The sequence below is a fragment of the Microcaecilia unicolor genome, chromosome 6 (assembly GCF_901765095.1).
Source record: "Microcaecilia unicolor chromosome 6, aMicUni1.1, whole genome shotgun sequence".
In the NCBI taxonomy this organism is placed as follows: Eukaryota; Metazoa; Chordata; class Amphibia; order Gymnophiona; family Siphonopidae; genus Microcaecilia; species Microcaecilia unicolor.
Genome location: NC_044036.1, coordinates 279,613,053 through 279,632,588, shown reverse-complemented (window position 1 = coordinate 279,632,588; position 19,536 = coordinate 279,613,053). Strand labels below are relative to the sequence as shown.

General features: G+C 41.5%; 1 protein-coding gene across 2 annotated transcripts in view; it reads right to left on the bottom strand.

Moving 5' to 3' along the window:
* KCNT1 (potassium sodium-activated channel subfamily T member 1) overlaps positions 1–19,536 on the bottom strand; it is a 418,934-nt gene that overhangs the window by 293,038 nt on the left and 106,360 nt on the right. The window contains exon 1 of one of the 2 annotated variants that reach the window (XM_030207586.1): positions 4,892–5,034. The exons of the other annotated variant lie outside the window; for it this stretch is intronic. Coding sequence (XP_030063446.1) covers positions 4,892–5,034 — 143 coding nt within the window. Of the gene's footprint in view, positions 1–4,891; positions 5,035–19,536 lie in introns of those variants that run through there. 2 annotated transcript variants of the gene reach the window in all.

The following is a 19,536-nucleotide window of genomic DNA, read 5'->3' as shown; positions in this document are numbered from 1 at the left end:
TTGAGTAGCTTGTCGCATGTCTTCATTACCATGAGAAGGTGCCCAAAGATAGGCCTGCTTAGCTTTCTTGAGTTGGGATTCCAAATGTTAGATTCTTGCTGCTATACACTTATTTCGCATGCTTGTGAATGCTATTATATCACCCCATATTACTGCTTTCGCCATGGACCAAAATAAAGAAAGCTGGTTGATATGCTAGCCATTGTGCTGAACACAGGACTCCCATTTTTCATATAAATGTTTGTGAAATTCCTGATTATGATACAAATAGGTGGGAAAATGCCAGCCCATTGAGGAGCAGTAAAAGGTGGGCACCTCCAAATCGATCCATACCATAGTATTATCAGACACCTCTGTAGGCTCAAATATATACCATGAGTCCAGGAAAGGTGTGTGTATTCCCTTTCACCGGGATGGAGCGAGCACCAAGCATCTACCAGATCTAATGCAGTCACAAACTCAGCCAAATCCCCAGTTCCCAAACCCCCCCCCCCCCTTTGGGATGATGAGAAGAGTGATCTGGTTCTATGTCCATCACTAAATTCATATTCCCTACTACTATTAGACTTTGTGTATCATATGGAAGGCATAAACTCGGCAAGTGTCTATACAACCACCAACAGAACCAATGCTCTGCCTTGCAGCCAGAGCTTTATCATGACATAATGCCCCTCTGTGTCTTTGGCAAGTAATGCAGGGGCCTTCTAATTAAAATGGCTACTCCACCCCACCTGCCCCCAGACAAGGAGTAAAATACATCATCAACCCAACACCACTTCAGTTTCTGATATAGAAACTGGGCAGCGTATGGCGATGCCCGACTACCACCGGGTTACTACCATGCAAGCTATTTCTGGGGGTTTTCTTTTTCCCTTGGAAATGGTGCACGCTCGGGGTAGGACTATCACCGGCAGACATGTTGGGCTGACGGTAGTCACAGAAGAGCAAGCAGTAAAAGGGCTCCTGTGTCTTACAAAGTTACCAATGTACTGGTCACTTTTTATCGCAGTTTGATTTCTTTCTGTTTTTTGCAGGTCGTATGTAAAAGTTTAGGAGGCACCAAGGGGTCCTTTTACTATGCCATGTTAAAAATTGGGTGATGCTGCTATCAGTGTGTGGGTTTCCTACGTGCTGCAGCCCCTTTTAGAACAGAAGTAAAATGGCTGCTTTTGAGGGGGGGGGTGTAATGGCCACATACTAATTTCTCCTCCAGACATACCTCCCACCCTGGACAAGAAAAAATATTTTCAAGCGTGGAATTAGTGCGCGCTAAGCAGGACACTACCGCGGGATGCCTCAGTGCCTACCCGCACCTTAGTAAAAGGGCCCCTCACATTAAGTCTACATTAAGTACTTAGTGCATGCGCTAATCATAACATGCTAGCTGGTTAATGGAAACACACCCACTCTTCAAACATGCCACTCCCCCTCCTAAAATATTTCTTAAAAATTTTTACTGTGTAGTTTAGCATGTGCAAACAGGCAAAAAACACTGCAAAACACTATTCTGGGCCACTTTATTTGTTAATTCTATAGCTTGTTTTTCCAATAGACTTGCTCAAAGTAGGGAACAGAGATGCCCAATGGAAGCAACAATATGAAAATGTTTAAAAACGTGAAAAACAGAAAGATGTATTAGCAAACTGTGAAACTTTTAAATTATTAGGGCATTTAATACTCAACTTTTACAAGTCATACCAGTTCAAACCAGATTACTTCAGGTGACAGTGAAAATACAAGCATAAGTACAAAATCCAGTGCAAAGAACAATAAAAACACCACAGCAATATCCAATGACAGCAATTTCCTTTCAACTGCCTCATACCACACTGAAGAGAAATTGCCACCCATAAAGCTCCACCATAACTACCAATCTTGGACATAGAAGATCTCAACTTCCCAAAACAGACTGCCCACACAGACCCCCTCCTAGCTCAAAATCTCCCAACAAGTTAGTTTCCAAGAGGTCTTTAAACTAAATTGGTCACTATAAAGCCCAGGTCTGACCTGTCTCCATCGTAATCTAAACCAGATCTAGACCACTGTTGCTCACAAGAAGGGACCCCCCTCCTAATTTAGACTCCCCACATCAAGCACAAAGCTGATAATAAAAAAAAAACAGGTCTAGAGCTTTGTTTGGAGGCTGTCATCATTGAGTTCCATCCTAAGTCTACTTGCATACAAGTCCAGAGCTAGGATGTTAAGTGCTCCCACTTAAATGTTATATACAGTGAAAAAACAGAAAAGAGACTCAGAATACAGTTTTAAAAATTTGTACACAATAAAAATCTACAATCATTTATCTATCTATCCATCCATCCATCCATCCATCCATCTATCTCTCTCTCTCTCCTTTTTACATACACATACACCCCCCACCACCACCTACATATATAACCTCCCCCCCCCACCCATATTTTCAGTGGCACATGAATCTGTAAAGAAGAGAAAACTAGGTGGTAAGCAGAAAATAAAGTTTTCTTTCTAATAGAGGCCAATCTCATTTCCTTCAAGCAGAGGACACCTAATAGGCAGCCTGGCTTGAATGATATGCAGGACATACTAGGCTAATTTATCCTTTAGAGACCCTGGACACAAATCCTTGATCACTTTGATGCACAGTGACTTTCAGCCATTTAGCTTGACTACTGGTTAAAATATTTGAATTTGGATCTATTCCTTCCCTTAAGAGCAATCTACTGCACACACATACATCATGCATAAATGATGCTAAAGATTTATAGAAGCCTTGAATCAAATTAACAGTGCTCCCACTTAGAGGTTGTATACAGTGAGAATACAGAGAAGAGACTCAGAATGCATATTTAACAATTAGTACATAGTCAAAATCTAGAGTCATTTATCCATCCATTTCTCTCTCTCTCTCTCTCTCTCTTTTACATACACATGCACACACCCCCACCTACATATATAACCCCCCCCCCAAAAAAAAAAAAATTTTCAATGGCACAAGAATCTGTAAGAACAGAAAACTAAGTAGTAAATAGAAAATAAATGATTAAATAAATCAATAAGCGCATGCATAGATTAGCTGTGTGCACCCTAAGCATTATGGGTATTTGCATCCAGGATTACTTTTGTATTTTTACCCTATGGAACCTCCACTGCTCTAGGTCTTGTTTTTCTAACAGAGCACTTGTCTGAAGCATCAAAAAGGCAATTATTTTATGCCTATTTTATAAATGGAAAAAGTAACATCTCCTGTTTCATCACATGAAGCTAACTGTTGTGTTTTCACTTGATAGCCACATTTGACACTAAACTAATTATTCCAAAAATGTTCTTTCAAAAACTTGTTTGATATTTGGCCCTAGCCACTTGATACTTAATATTGACCTATGATTACACTGTATGGATCCTCTTTAGAATATTTCTGGAGGATATGAGATAAAGCGGTCCACATTTGTTTTGTATGTTGGGCCTCTCCATCATTTGCCTTTACCAACTCTTGTAACAATTAAAGTATTAGGCTCAGGTGCTGCCCTTAGGTCTCTTCTGTTTCACTGCTAGGTCAAGGTTTGCAGCAGAACATTAACAATAAGGAATAAGACGCCTAAAACGTTGCATGTGATGGAAATCATTTCACAAAGTTAAACAACAAGCATGTCACAGATTCCACACAGGAAGGAAGTTATAAAAGTAACCATCCAGTGCAAAAAATATATATAATTGAACAACATTGAGAGATTGATAGACTAACATCTAACTCTAAGTTTTCTAGATAGAGTGATGAGATGGGGAGGGGGAGGTGGGGGGCATAAAATCTATTCAGAATCCTGCAGAGTAACATAGTAGATGACGGCAGAAAAAGACCTGCACGGTCGAAGTTCTAACATAAATCTATTACACTTCATTTCAAATTGTGTAACCATACACTCACGCTTTACAGATTTCAGCTGGAAAGGAAAATGTTCCAGCAAAGGCATCAATATGTTTGGCCTTTCCGTATTATTTTGTTGAGATGAGCAAGTATCACGCATCTTTGTGTTGGCTCCTCACAGCTATAACATGCAGTATGTATGCAAATCTAATCTCTGCCCGGCCGAATTTGCATCTTTAACTCAGCACCAAAGCAGAGTTGCACATCAGCCCTGCACCTATTAAAAGCCTGGCAGCAGCAAACACCTGGAATCCTTCTAATCTAAGGGACGAACCAGAAAGCCAAAAACGAGAGAAAAAAAAGGAAATAGAAAACCCACAAGCGAAGATTAAGGCAAAAAAGAAAATATCCCCTGCACCTCTGTTGCCTCGTGATGGGAGTATTGGGGGAAAAAATGACATAACCTTATCAAAAATATTGGTCCTTTTCCACAGCACGACTGCAATCCATTCTACCATTCGAGGTTTTCATGCTGCCTTGCAAATCACAGCAGGTGTTTTGCTGATCGAGCATAACCCTGAAATTCAGTAACTGGAGACGTAGTGCATTTCATCTAAATGATAGATCTGGAACACCTGCACAGCAGAATTGTGGTTGCCTCAGTGTACATTGCTAACTGGGCTAATAATATACCCTGCATGGAAGCCTACACGGCAATGGATGGTGCCAGCTATGGGCATCGCAAAGTGAGTGGGCAATCTGCAGCTCCTGCCTCGGAATTCATGCGGTAAATGTCTGCCTGTGCCTAGAGATCAGTGCCAGCTGTTCACCCTCGTCACTCCATTGCCTACGCTCTGTAACCCCAAATTGGCAGTTTTCATCTTTCATGCCTGTGTCTGGAGACAGCTAGCCACCACCAAACCGCCCCTCTGGCCTTGGGTTGAGCCTGCAGTGCGAGGAGTTGTCTGCGGGTCCCGCAGTGGTTTCTCCTTCACCAAATGCACCTACCCCCTGCCCTCCGCCCCATGCAACACTGCAGTCCTTCAGTACCTTTGTCCGACATCACTCCCCAGGGACCCCATCATCCGAGCTGGAAACAAAGGACTCTTGGTATCATCTCTCGTTACTGGTGGGACAGTTTTTGCATTGGGACAGATTTCTGCTGGGGAATTCTTCAGCTTAGCTCTCGCCATCCTATGAGCTTTGATCTCTCTCTTTCTCTCTGCCACTTCCTTCTCTTCACTGCTGAACTCTTGTTTCTAGGACTCATTGTACTGCAGAACAGTTCAGTGCTGAAGGCATGTACCACCTTATGTCTATTACTTATCCCCACTCCCTCTTTGGAAATGGACTGATCCTGCACGGTAGGTTTATTTTTGTAGTGAAGCCAATTGAACAGACTGGGGGGGGGGGGGGGGGGGGGGGTATCCATTACTGTGTCGCTATTGCAGGCATAATGCTTGGAAAAGTTGAGGAAGCAATTGTGATAAACGTATTAACCCTCCCCTCCCCCACCCCCACACAAAGTCAATACAGATTCATAGTAACAGCTAAATGGATTTTCCCCAGCACCTTAGCCAGATCCTTGCTTATAGCTTGAGAAGTGCCAGACCGAAGACATTTCTTTATCGTTTTCACCTCTGAAAACCTTCCCTTTCCTGAAAAGAGACCCTCTGTTGTTCTTTACATTACAGCACCAGTCTTGCAATCCAGAGGTGGCCGTTCAAATCCCACTGCTGCTCCTTGTGATCTTGGGGCAAGTCAATTAACCCTCCATTGCCTCAGGTATAAACTTAGATTGTGAGCCCTCCTGGGACAGAGAAATATCCAGTGTACCTGAATGTAACTCACCTTGAGCTACTACTGAAAAAGGTGTGAGCAAAATATAAATAAATTGGGGTTGTGCACCCCAATACCTCTCCACTCTTGTCTCTCCCTACGCCCCCTCTCGGGTACTCCGTTCTGTAGATAAATCTCTCTTATCTGTCCCCTTCTTCTCTACTGCTAATTCCAGACTCTGTTCCTTTTATCTTGCTGCACCTCACGCCTGGAATAGACTACCCCTGTACGTCTAGCCCCGTCTTTGGCCGTTTTCAAGTTCAAACTTAAAGCGCACCTCTTTACCACTGCTTTTGACTCCTAACCACTACTCACTTGCCCTGTCCTTTTATCTTCACCTCTCTATTCCCTTACCCTTATTGTTCTGTCTGTTTGCCTGTCTTACCTAGATTGTAAGCTCTTTGAGCAGGGACTGTCTTTTTTGTGTATGGTGCACAGCGCTGCGTATGCCTTGTAGCGCTATAGAAATGATAAGTAGTAGTAGTAGTAGGAGGAGGAGGAGTTACACCAGGTTTCAGCAGGCATAAGTCCTTGTGCCCACAGCTGGGCACGGGAATCCGCACAAAGTGCTATTCTATAAAAAGTGCTTAGGGGTCCGTTTACTAAGCAGCGGTAAAAAGTGGCCTGTGGTAGTTTGGGCACGTGTTTTTGGCTAGTGCTGGGCCATTTTTTTACCATGACTGGGAAAAGAAGGTATTTTTCAATGGGGCAGTAAATGGCCATGAGCTAAAATTAAAAGTAGTGTGCGACTATTTACTGCCTGAGCCCTTATTGCCACCCATTGGCCTAGTGGTAAGGGCTCATGCGCTACTCATGCAGTCATCAAGCAGCGTGCACCAATGTGGCTGTGCTGCCGATTACCACCGGGAACGCCCCAGTGGGTATTGCAGGTGCCAACTTCGAAACTATAGGGCACCTGCAATACCCTTGTGGTAGTGCTGATTTGGTGCATGCTACCCACACGTTAGCCCTACCGCTGCTAGTAAAAGGACACCTTAGTGCAGATTTTTCTAGGCACCTAATTTTGAGCATCATTTACTGAATCTGGCCCAGAAGAGAGTAATTCCATAGGGGATTTTCGTGCACATATATATACCAGGTATAGAATTACACCATGTACAAGTATGCTTTATAACTAGGCGTAGCTGTAGGCAAGTTTAGGTAGACTCATGAAAAACATGCCTACATGCATATTTCAGCCGCAAGCATTTACACCTGCTCCTGAGCTGGTACAAATTTCCACAGCTTCATTTTAGCTGTAATTTCTTCAGCTTTTCAGAGGGTATTTTAGAAAACACACGTGCTTATGGGGGTCCTTTTATCAAGCTGCGGTAATACTAATGTGTGCTTACCGCAGCAAAAAAATGCCTTACCGTGGGACACACTCAGGTGTCCTGTAGTAATTTATGTATGTGTGTGCACTACCCACGAGCTAAAAAGTAAAATTTATTTTTTAGCACTGGGGGTGGGTCTGGGGGTGTAGAGTGGGTGTGTTCTGTGTTAATCGGTTAGCGTAGCTACATTGCTGCATGCTAACCGATTAGTGTGTGCTTAGAGCGTGAGCCCTTACCACCTACATAATAAATATAGAGAATTGCAGTAATCTACTTGAGGGACAATCAAGGCTTGTACAAGAAGCGCAAACTGTTCTTCATAACAGCATAACATAATGCCTGGACTTACGAAAGACTTTCGTTTCACTGGAGATTTCACCTGAAGATCCGTGGAAAGGGAGGAATGCAAATTAACCCCAGTACTTAAAAAGATCATTTATCGTTTATTAGGTTTGATATACCTCATTGGAACAAATCGAAACAGTTTACAAATAAGTATAACATTTGAATATGGGAAAAGAACGCCACAATAAAATAGGAAAGCAATCATTCACTCAGAACTACAGGCGATAATCAAACATCCAAGACAATCAGTCCAAAGAGTATAAGAAAAAGACAACACTCCAAAATATACACAGCTTTAAATCAGTAGTTCCTCAAACTCATTAATTTAAAACTTATTATCCCAACCATCAATGTTCAAGAGCTAATTTTAAAAAGTAAGTTTTTAGAGACACACGAAAGGCGGGATAAGAGCTTTCAAGACATTACTGCTTTGGGAGCGAGTTTCTATGCTAAGGTATAACTCAAGGGAAAGTGGGACTGATAGTAAGTGATGGCAGATAAAGACCTGAGTGGCTCATCTAGTCTGCCCAACAGTCACATTCATTATCAATTCAAGATTTAAATCAACAATGAACATGATATTATTTATTGATCATGGTCTTTCTTTGGTATTTTCGGGACATAGACCATAGAAGTCCACCCAGCTCTGTCCTTATGTTCCAACTACTGGAGGTGCCGTCGAAGCCCACTCCAGCCTATTGAAATCCGTCTTGTCATTTGCGGGATAAAGACAGTAAAAGTCTGCCCAGCACTGTCCTCACATTCCAAACCTCTGGAGTTTCCATCAAAGCTCTCTCCAGGCCACCTTAAACCGGATCGCCATATGTGGGACTCAGACCGTACAAGTCAGTCCAGCACCGGCCTTAGCTGACGCAGCCAGAGTCGCCATCTAAGCACCATTTGACTTGCAAACACATATGCAGCCCTTTAAGTTATTATTATTATTATTTATTGTATTTGTACCCCACATTTTCCCACATTTTTGCAGGCTCAATGTGGCTTACAGAGTATAGATATGATAACGTCGTTAGGTTAGGAAGGTGTTAGGTAAGGTCGTGTGAGAGGTGTTTTTGGTGTACTTGGGTGGTTTAAGGAATGATTTGTTTCATTGAGGGCAGTGGCGTTCCTAGGGGGGCTGACACCCGGGGCGGATCGCCGATGCGCCCCACCCCCCGGGTGCAGCGCCCCCCCCCCCCCCCCGGATCAGCGCGATGCCCCCCACAGGCGAAAGAACCCCCGCCGATCCTCCGGCAAAAGAACCCCCCCGGGTGCACGCCGCTGGGAGGGGGTGCCGTGCGCCTGCCGGCTCTTCGTTTTCATGCTCCCTCTGCCCCAGAACAGGAAGTAACCTGTTCCGGGGCAAAGGGAGCATGAAAACAAAGAGCCGACCGGCGCGCGGCACCCCCCCAGCGGCGTGCACCCGGGGCGGACTGCCCCCACCACCCCCCCCTTGGTACGCCACTGATTGAGGGTGACTTTTGTAGGCTTTGTTGAAGAGATGTGTTTTCAAAGCTTTGCGAAAGCTGGTTAGATTTTTTTTTAAATTTGTTTTTTAAATCATTTATTTTCTAATTACAGATCATCTGTGTTCATCCTATGCCTTTTTGAATTCCACCACATTTTTTTCCACCACCTCCCTCAGGAAGTCATTCCAGGCATCCACCACCCTCTCCGTGAAAAAGAATTTTCTGACATTACTCCTAAGTCTACCACCCCACAACCTCAATTCATGTCCTCTAGTTTTTCCACTCTCCCTTCTCTGGAAAATATTTGTTTCAAGTATTTAAACATTTGCATCGTATCTCCCCTGTTCCTCCTCTCCTCTATGGTATACATATTCAGGTCTTCAAGTCTCTTCTCATATATCTTTTGGTGCAAGCCCCATAGGAGGATCATCATTCAAACTGCTTAGCCATAGTACCTTAGTATTAGGCCTATTCAGTTTTTTAAAATGTGTTGAGTTCTGATGTCCCACAAAGTCAATATATTCTTTAATTCTATAAAAAAAAGCAGAGAGAGATTTATAAGAAGCGGAACCGGCAGTAGAATATGATAATTAATTCCCATCTGCTTCAGAGCTGTACTAAGCAAGCGTCACATAGATATTAAAGAGCACAGGTTACAGTGTGGACCCCTGTGGAACACCACAGCTAGAAAAGGAGGAGAATCTTCAAAGAGATTTGCCTATTTTTAGCAGCATTGAGAGGAATTGTTCCCAGGTGTGTGTTTAGGTTGGGTGAAGAAAGTTACATGTATTGGTTGCATTTTCAAAATTTCACACATATATTTCATAGCAAAATACTACCCAGAGAAAAAAAAACTATGCAAATGGCCACACACACACGTGGTACTAGCAATAATTTATTTATTTATTTGTTACATTTGTATCCCACATTTTCCCACCTATTTGCAGGCTCAATGTGGCTTACATAGTACCGGAAAGGCATTTGTCGTTTCCGGTGTGAACAAATAAAATGTGGTGTTGTGATAAGATGTAATTTAAATGGTAAAGTCACAGTAATAGTTGTAAGGTGGGAGAGTAGCGTTGTGTTCATACATGCTTTGGTTTTCTTGTGTAGCCAAGGTCAGTCCTTTAGGTTGAATCGGGAGGGTATGCTTTTTGAACAGGGTGGTTTTTACTATTTTCCGGAAGTTTAGATGGTCGTAGGTCGCTTTTAAGGTTTTTGGTAGTGCGTTCCACAATTGTGTGCTTATGTAGGAGAAGCTGGATGCAGAGGTAGATTTCTATTTAAGACCTTTACTGCTTGGGTAATGTAGGTTTAGATATGATTGTGTTGAATTGGAGGCGTTTCTGGTTGGTAGGTCAATTAAGTCTGTCATGTACCCGGGCGCTTCACCATAGAGAATTTTGTGGACCATGGTGCAGATTTTAAAGGCAATGTGTTCTTTGATTGGGAGCCAGTGTAGTTTTTCACGGAGGGGTTTTGCGCTTTCAAATCTCGTTTTTCCAAATATGAGTCTGGCTGCCGTGTTTTGAGCAGTCTGCAGTTTCTTTAAGGTTTGTTCTTTGCATCCTGCATAAATTCCATTGCAGTAGTCTAGGTGGCTTATTACCATTGATTGTATCAAGTTGTGAAAGGTATCCCTCGGGAAGTATTGTTTCATGCGTTTGAGCTTCCACATCGAGTGGAACATTTTCTTTGTGGTGGATTTTACTTGGCCCTCCAGTGTAAGGTTGCAGTCTATTAAGACGCCAAGGATTTTCAGGCTGTCTGACATAAGGAGGGTGTGACCTGGGGTGTCGATGCTTGTGGGGTTGTCCGTGTTGTGTTGGGATGAGAGGACAAGACAATGTGTTTTTTTCATTATTGAGTTTTAGTTGAAATGCATATTGGCCCATGAGTCCATGGTGTTCAAACTTAGCTCGATTTCATTGGTGATTTCTGTCAGTTTGGTTTTGTAAGGAATGTAGATTATGACATTGTCTGCGTAAATGAAAGGGTTGAGGCCATGATTGGATAGGGACTTGGCTAGTGGGATCATCATTAAGTTGAAGAGGGTCGGTGATAACGGTGATCCTTGTGGTACTCTGCAGTCTGCTTTCCACGGTGATGATATGTTTGAGTTTGACTTTACTTGATATGTCCTTGTGGTTAGGAAGCCCTTGATCCAGCTGAGTATGTTTCCACTAATCCCGAACTTGTCTAGTAGCCTTATTAGTATATTGTGGTTTACCATGTCGAACACAATCGACATGTCGAATTGGAGGAGGAGGATGCTTTTGCCTACTGCTATTTCTTGTTTGAATTTGTCCAGAAGAGTGAGTAATACTGTTTCGGTGCTATGGAGGGGGCGAAATCCTGACTGTGATTCGTGTAGTATGGAGAATTTGGTTACATAGTCTGTAAGTTGTTTGGTTACCATACTTTCCATCAGTTTGGCTGCCAGCGGGATGGACACTACTGGTTGGTAGTTGGTGATATCATCTGTTTTTTTCTTGGTGTCTTTTGGTATTGGGGTGAGTAGAATGTTGCCATTTTCTTTGGGGAAGTGACCTTGTTGTAGCATGTAGTTCAGGTGAGATGTGAGGTCTGCAATGAAGCATTCTAGGGGGGATTTCAGTAGGTAGCTGGGACAGGTATCAAGTTTACAGTGAGAGTTGGAGAACTTCTTGATCGTTTGGGTAACTGTTTCGGCGGTCAGGGGGGTAAAGTTTGACCAGGTTTGGTCAGCCGGGTATTCACCAGGGGTTGGGTCAGCTCGTTGAGGAAGTTTTCAATGTCAGTATTGACTTGAGGTAGCGTGTGTTGTGTAGGTTTATGATTTTTTCATTAAAATATTGGCGAGTTTCTCTGCAGGTGGGATGTCTGTGGTCATTGTAGTGACCATGTTGGTGTCTAGGAGTTTGTTTACGAGTTGGTATAGTTTTTTCGTATCTTTGTAATCTGTCCCTATTTTGGTTTTATAGTATAACCTTTCGGTCCATCTTGTTGCATATTTGTATTGTCTTTGTGTTTGTTTCCAAGTGTTGTATATAGTATCATTTTTTGTTTTATTCCATGCTCGCTCATGTTTCCTGTATTGTGTTTTAAGTTTTTCAGTTCTTCATTGAACCATGGTATCACGTTGTGTTTGTGCGCGGTTCTTGTTTGTATGGGTGCTATTTCATCTAATATTATTTTGCACCTTTTGTCCCACTCTGTGAGGTAGTGTATGGAGCCCGTTTGTGTTGTCCATTCATTGTTGTACGTCATTTGCCAAAATGTTTTCGTGTCTATTTGACCTCTTGTGTATTGTGTTCAATTCTGGTCGCCGCATCTCAAGAAAGATATAGTAGAATTGGAAAAGGTGCAGCGAAGGGCGACTAAAATGATAGCGGGGATGGGACGACTTCCCTATGAAGAAAGACTAAGGAGGCTAGGGCTATACAGCTTAGAGAAGAGACGGCTGAGGGGAGACATGATAGAGGTATATAAAATAATGAGTGGAGTGGAACAGGTGGATGTGAAGCGTCTGTTCACGCTTTCCAAAAATACTAGGACTAGGGGGCATGCGATGAAACTACAGTGTAGTAAATTTAAAACAAATCGGAGAAAATTTTTCTTCACCCAACGTGTAATTAAACTCTGGAATTCGTTGCCGGAGAAAGTGGTGAAGGCGGTTAGCTTAGCAGAGTTTAAAAACGGGTTGGACGGTTTCCTAAAGGACAAGTCCATAAACCGCTACTAAACGGACTTGGAAAAATCCAAAATTCCAGGATAACATGTATAGAATGTTTGTACGTTTGGGAAGCTTGCCAGGTGCCCTTGGCCTGGATTGGCCGCTGTCGTGGACAGGATGCTGGGCTCGATGGACCCTTGGTCTTTTCCCAGTATGGCATTACTTATGTACTTATGTACTTATGTGCTGTAGGATGTGTGTTCTTGTGCTTGTTGTAGTCCTATCTTCCGCCAGTGTATGGACAAGTTTAATTTGTAGTGGTCGGTCCAGGGTGTTTATGTCCACTTAATGTCTGTTATTGTTAGGTTCAGGTCTGTTGAAAATTTGTGTGAGATGAGATCGAGTGTGTGCCCTTTGATGTGGGTCGCTTGCAATTGTGGGCAGGTGAAATCCCATAAGTGGAGGAATTCCTTACATTCTCGTGCGTTAGTAGAGTTTGTGTCTTCTAGGTGCAGGTTGATATCTCCTAATAATAGTATATTGGAGTTAGTTACACATGTGTTTGAGATGAAGTCCATGAGGTTTGTCTGGCTTTCGTTCCAATTGCATGGGGGTCTGTAGAACAAGATACAGTTCAAATGATCAGGTAGGGTTTTGTTTTGGATTCTAATTGAGACAATTTCAAGTTGAGGCAACATTCTATCATTTTGAAAACTGGTGCTAAGCCTGTAGGTCAGGGGATCTCATCCCAGTCATCAGAACACACCAAGCAAGTCCGGTTTTCAAGATACCCACAATGAATATGCATGAGATAAATTTGCATGCACTTCTTCATTGTATGCAAAACTATCTCATATTCATTGTGGGTATCCTGAAAACCTGACTGGTTGGGTGTGCCCCAAAGACTGGGTTGAGTACCACTGCTGGAAATAAACAGTATTTGCGGTCTTTGTTCCCTTAGTACAAGAGAAATAAATATTCAGGACATACCTCTCATACTGTGATGAATTTATAGGAAGGATATGCAATGTGCCTTCAGTTTACAGTTATGGTTTTGACAAACTGGAGCCACATAACAGATGAGGGTAAAGGAAAATAAAATGTATTATAAGTATCAAGTAGGGGTCCTGTTCGAATCACAGGTGGGGAGAGAAAATAGACACAAGGGGCCCAATATTCAGCGCTATTTAGCCAGCTAGGAATGGTTCCTGGCTGGTTAAATAGTGCTTAGCTGGCTAACCACTAATATTCAGCGTGAGATAGCCGGTTATCTCCACTGAATATTAGCGCTTAGTGGCTAGCCACTTGACTTAGCTGGTTAAGTGTGAATATTCAGTGCTAACTGGCTAAGTTTAGCAGTTAAGAGAGGCCACATAAATAGCAGACCTATCTTTAATTGCTAGGCATTTAACCAGTTAGCATTGAATGTTGGCTTAACTAGTTAAGTTGCCAGTGATTGGATATGGCCCAGCATTGAATATCCAGGGTCAGCACTGACAGAGGCAGCTAACTGCCAGCTGAATATTTGGGGGGGGGGGGGGGGGGGGGGGGGAGGGAATGTTCCTTAGAGCAGTTGCAGTTCACACATGGGTGGTGGAAGCAAATACAGTTGGGTGTTGCTGCTTTCCTTTGAGCCTCCTTAACCTAGCTGTGCCTCAAACTTTTAAACTTCCTGGCTCAAGGAGGTTAGATTGAGAACAGGAGAGAGCATGAGCCTATCTAGCCCATTATATAGGCTGAAACCAGTAGGTGGAGCTTGCTGGCAATAGGCGGAGATTAGCACCATTTTCGCTCATCCAAAACAATAGCAAACGCTATTGAAAACAATTACAAAGGATTATTAGAAATAATGGACTGCCTATGCATGGTCCATTTGTAAAAAGTCAAAAGCTGTTCCAGTTGGATAGGCAGTGCCTTAAAAGTTGGACAAAAGATTTTTTTTAACTTATTTGACAGCTTTTTAATTTTTATGAAAGCTTCCCATATGTAGATATCAATATCATGAAATAAAAAGTGAATATCACTAAATCAGTTTAAAAAATATTGTAGCTGGTAGAAACAGCAGTTATAAACTCTTTATTTTGTGCTCATTTTTCTGTACTGTTCTATACTATACAGATGGACTGGTGTTATAAAGATGGAATATACTGAGATTAAATGGAAGTAAAATTAAACTCTCCTTTCATTGGGGCACATGGAATCACAACTTCACTTCATCTCTTTTGTAGAAATTTACCTTTTAGATACACAAATCAATTATTCTGTTTTGAGCATGTTTCAGGGACAAGTGGTTTTATAAGTCATAATAAAAATAAATATTTTGTTTCATGCAGATTTCTTTTGTTTAAACATAACTAAATGGGTTATAAGCCTCTAATGCAGTCCATTGGTTTTCTTATATTTTGTCCTTGTGATGACTTATACTATGTCAAAACGGAAAACTCTTCTCTTCTATCTGATAGATAATAAAAGGAGGTCATTGTGAACACTATCCACCCTAAAAGGTTGTTTTGTGGCTGTATGTGAGGAATTGTGATATTGAATAAACAAGTATATGTTTTTGTTCCTAATCCAAAGGTTATATACTCCTTTTAAGAAAGCAGTTAATTGTTTAACTTATTAGTGGAATACAGCCACAGAGGCATAGTATGGTCGCATTTTCAATACAGTAATACTAGAGCCCAGCTAAGGAACTGGTTATTTTGAGTTGGTCTTCACTGGACCAAACTTGCTTTCCTTGTGCCATCACCATCCAGCTATATATAGGCAGTGTCTTAAAAGGTGGAGGATAAAGGAATTTTTTTTTTTACATTTATATCTCACATTATCCTAAGCAAACTTGGGTTCAATGATGCTTACATTTGAAAATACAGTGAGACAGAATAATAGAATTCAGTTATATCATGGGAGCAAGTAGATGGATATGTCTGAAACATTTAACAAAGTTGAGATTAGCATATATACCCAACTGGGTATTTAAAAGTCTGTGCTTTAATGATGCTGCATGATCAGAAATCATAGCCATAGTATAGAGAGTTATTCAAATATTATATTCATATTATATTTATATTTTATTGCATTTGTATCCCACATTCCTCCACCTATTTGCAGGCTCAATGTGGCTTACATAGCTTTGTTAACATTGTCATATCAGGATATCAGGTACAGTTAGTGATGTGTAGCGATCAAGGAAGGGAATAGGGAAGAAGGAAGATAGTGATTAGGGTAGTTGAGGATGGTAGGCTTTCATAATTGAGTGAGTTAGTGAGGTGAAGTTCTCATTGTAGGCCTTGTTGAAGAAGAATGTTTTCAGAGATTTTCGAAAGATAGTCGTTTCGTTGATTGCTTTCAAGTCTGTGGGTAGTGCATTCCATAAATGCGTGCTCATGTATGAGAAGGTAGTGGCATGCATCTGTTTGTACTTCAGTCCTTTGCAGCTTGGGTAGTGCAAGTCGAGAACTTTGCGGGATGATCTTGTGGTGTTTCTGGGAGGTAGGTCCACGAGGTTTTGCATGTAAGTTGGGGCGTCTGCATGAATGATTTTGTGTACAATCGTGCAGATCTTGAACGCGATGCGTTCCTTAAGTGGGAGCCAGTGAAGTTTCTCTCTTAGTGGTTTTGCACTTTCATATTATCACATGCACACAACAGAACAGGCATCCATACACACATTGCAAAAGTAAACAATGACTTCTACAGAGTGCATCCAAAACGTAATTTTTATTTTCTCATTTCCATCTTCCAAAATTCTAGACAGCAGATGTAGAGATCAGAAGGACCCAAAGCAAGTAAAGTCAGAAACAACACAGTTTATACCTAATTGTTCAATCACACTTAGGATTCGCCTTTGGGTTTAAAAAGCAAAATCATGTGCATATAAGGACTGGATAAACAAATTAAAACAAAGTTTAAAACAAATGCCCTTAATATGTAATACTTGGTAGCAATAATGAAACAGTGATGGAATATTCATATAGCAAGCAGACTGAGCCAACAGATTTATTTTCCATTGAACATAATTAACTTTGTATGAACTTGGCGGCTAACAGTGTGCTGAACTGGTCAATGTTGCCACATTTAGACTGATTCTGGACAGAACTTCTGCATAAAGGAAGTCCTTCCCTCATTATTCAATACCTCTCTGTGAAATAGTAGTAATAAAAAAAGGCAAGTGCATTTTCATAATATACCACTGCATGCCACAAAACAAAAGGAGCAAGTTCCCACATGTCATCTTTTACTTTTGATGTAGGCACAGGAAAAAAAAAGATGTTAAATGCTCCCAGGTTTAAACCTAATTAATGGTTTGTTTTTTTTTAAATTGTACTTATACATAGTAAGTGTGATTGTTAAGCACCTAATTCTCATAACATGATGTCTGTTTTGGTGGCCCTTTACTAAGTGAAAACATCTCTACACGAATACAGGGAGTCCCTAAAACCAACCCCTTCAAATGACAAATGATTTACAATTTAGAACTAACAAATGAAACCAATACATCCTCTGTGTACCTCCATATGCTGTACATGCTGGCATGCTTGAAAATATGTGAGATCAAATAAAAATGCTACCAACAATAAAGAAAGACAACATGGATAGAACAGCTCATAGGTTTGCTTGCTTTGTTTTAGGTGAACAGGGATGACGGCTGCGCAGAGACGGAAAGGGAGAGTAACTTAATTGGCTTCAGCTTTTTGACATCATGCCATCTCATATTCTCAATCTAACCTCCTTGTCCTGGCTTCACCCCTCCTGTGTCATTTCCCCCTTGGGCAGAAGTATGGGTTTTAAGGTGGCTCTGACACTGTGAGGAAGTATCATTAAGAGAAAGTGGCAGCATCCTATAGACTCCCTCACAAGTCCCTTAGTAGTTTAAAAGGTATGCTTATGAATTTAGGCCTGCAATTCACATGTCTAGATTTATGAACCTAGTGCTGAAAATCTGTGCTAAGCTTTACTGGTGATAATAGCTAATGAGGTAATTTGTATCTAATCATCTCATGATAAAATTTAGCTAGTTAGGTGAGTTCCATAAAAATTCCTCAGTGTAGATTGAAGAATGTGTTAAATGCCCACATACTTTTGATAAATAGACCATTAAATTAGTCTCGCCTCCGTCTTTTTTATAGACATTCTTTTCTCCCACATTGAATGTACGAGCCTTGGTAATCACATGCGTTATTCAATTTCCATCACTGTGACAGTGACAGCGTTATCACATAAACCTGCTGCTAAACTGCTCGGTCTAGCACTGTTCAGAGACATCCTGATCAGAACTATGAAATCTCAGTGCTATCCAATGTGTGCGGCACAGTTTCATTTTCTAAAACATGATTTGGCAGTAGCTGCCGACTGCTTCTTAGTTATCACCCTAAATCGAGGTTTTCAATTCAGTCCATCAAGTATTATATTTCTTTAATAGACAACTGGGCATTGAGCCACTGTCTTAAATTGAAGACAAAGATTTTATGGTTTGAAGATATAGCAAAACTGTAAAAGTTTGAGGTTATTTTACCCTCAAGGGAGATATTGAAGATTGAGGAACACTCAGGGTTTTGGGTGTTATCCTAGATGCAACTTTGTCTTCAAAGAAGCAGATTGGTGCTTTGAGTAAAATATTTTTCTTTAGGCTTTGACAGCTACGCTCAATAAGATCTACACTAATGGAAGACGATTTTAGATCTGTGGCTCAGGCCATCTTGTTGCCCCAATTGGATTACTGCAATTTCTTATATTCCTGCATTTCAGCAAAACAGTTGAGATGGTTACAGCTAATGCAAAATATGGCTATTAGGCTGATATGTGGGACGGGGCAGTAGGGTAAGGTTTCTCATATATATAAAGAATTTCATTGGTTAACTATGAACAACCGTGTACATTTTAAAATTCTTTGTTTTTTAAGTCAATTTTTGGCCTAAACTCTGAGAGCCTCACAAAGATGTTGGTTTTTCCTTCAGTGGGCAGAACCTTAGGCTTTATAAAAAACATTGAAGTTAAGTTTTTCCTCTTTGCAAACAGTTTGGTTTAAATCTCTTTTAGAAGCTTGTTTTCCCTTTGTTGGAGCAAGACTATGGAACAAGCTTCCTTTAAATGTAAAAGTAGCACAATCTTATCTTTATTTTAGGAAAATATTAAAAACACATTTGTTTGAACAATAGATTTTATTATTTTTAAATTTTCTGTTTTAATGGAACTTGTTTTTTATTTCTTCCCGCTTTGAATTCAGTTGGATAATAGCAGTATAGAAGACCTCAATAGTATAGTATAGTATAGTATAGTATAGTATAGTATAGTATATACTTAGCCAGTCAGGTTTTCAGGATATCCATAATGAATATGCATGAGATAAATTTGCAAACATTACCTCCATTGTATGCAAATCTATCTCACGCATATTCATTGTGGGTATCCTGAAAACATGACTGACTAGGTGTGTCCTTAGAACTGGGTTGAGAACCACTGCCCTAAATTCATAATATTTGTTTCACATTTTCTTTCTTTTTATTGGCCCAGATATTTCCACTTGATCCTTTGAACTTCCAGCTTAGCTGGAACGCAGGCTTGATTCTGGCACTGTACCCTTTTATTTACAACTACCTAAGGATTGCTCTCCTATTTTGTATCCCCTCCCAACTTTAATCTAGTTATTACTGCAGCAGTCTATGGTCCAGGGCCATGCACTGGGGTTCTTTCTAAAAATCTAGGGGTGCAACCAGAGCAGGGGCGTAGCTAGACTTCGGCGGGAGGGGGGTCCAGAGCCAGAGGTGAGGGGGCACATTTTAGCCCCCCCCGGCACCGCTGACCCCCCCTCGCCATTGCCAACACCCTCCGCTGCCGCCAGCACCACCAACAACTTTGACCCCCCCCCCTGCCGATGACCCTCTCGACCCCCCCTGCCCGCCATTGCCATCGCCTACCTTTGCTGGCGGGGGACCCCAACCCCCGCCAGCCGAGGTCCTCTTCTTCCTTCATTCTATTTCTGAGTCTGACGTCCTGCACGTACAACGTGCAGGACATCACACTCACAGAAACAGAACGAAGCCTTGCGATCTGCAG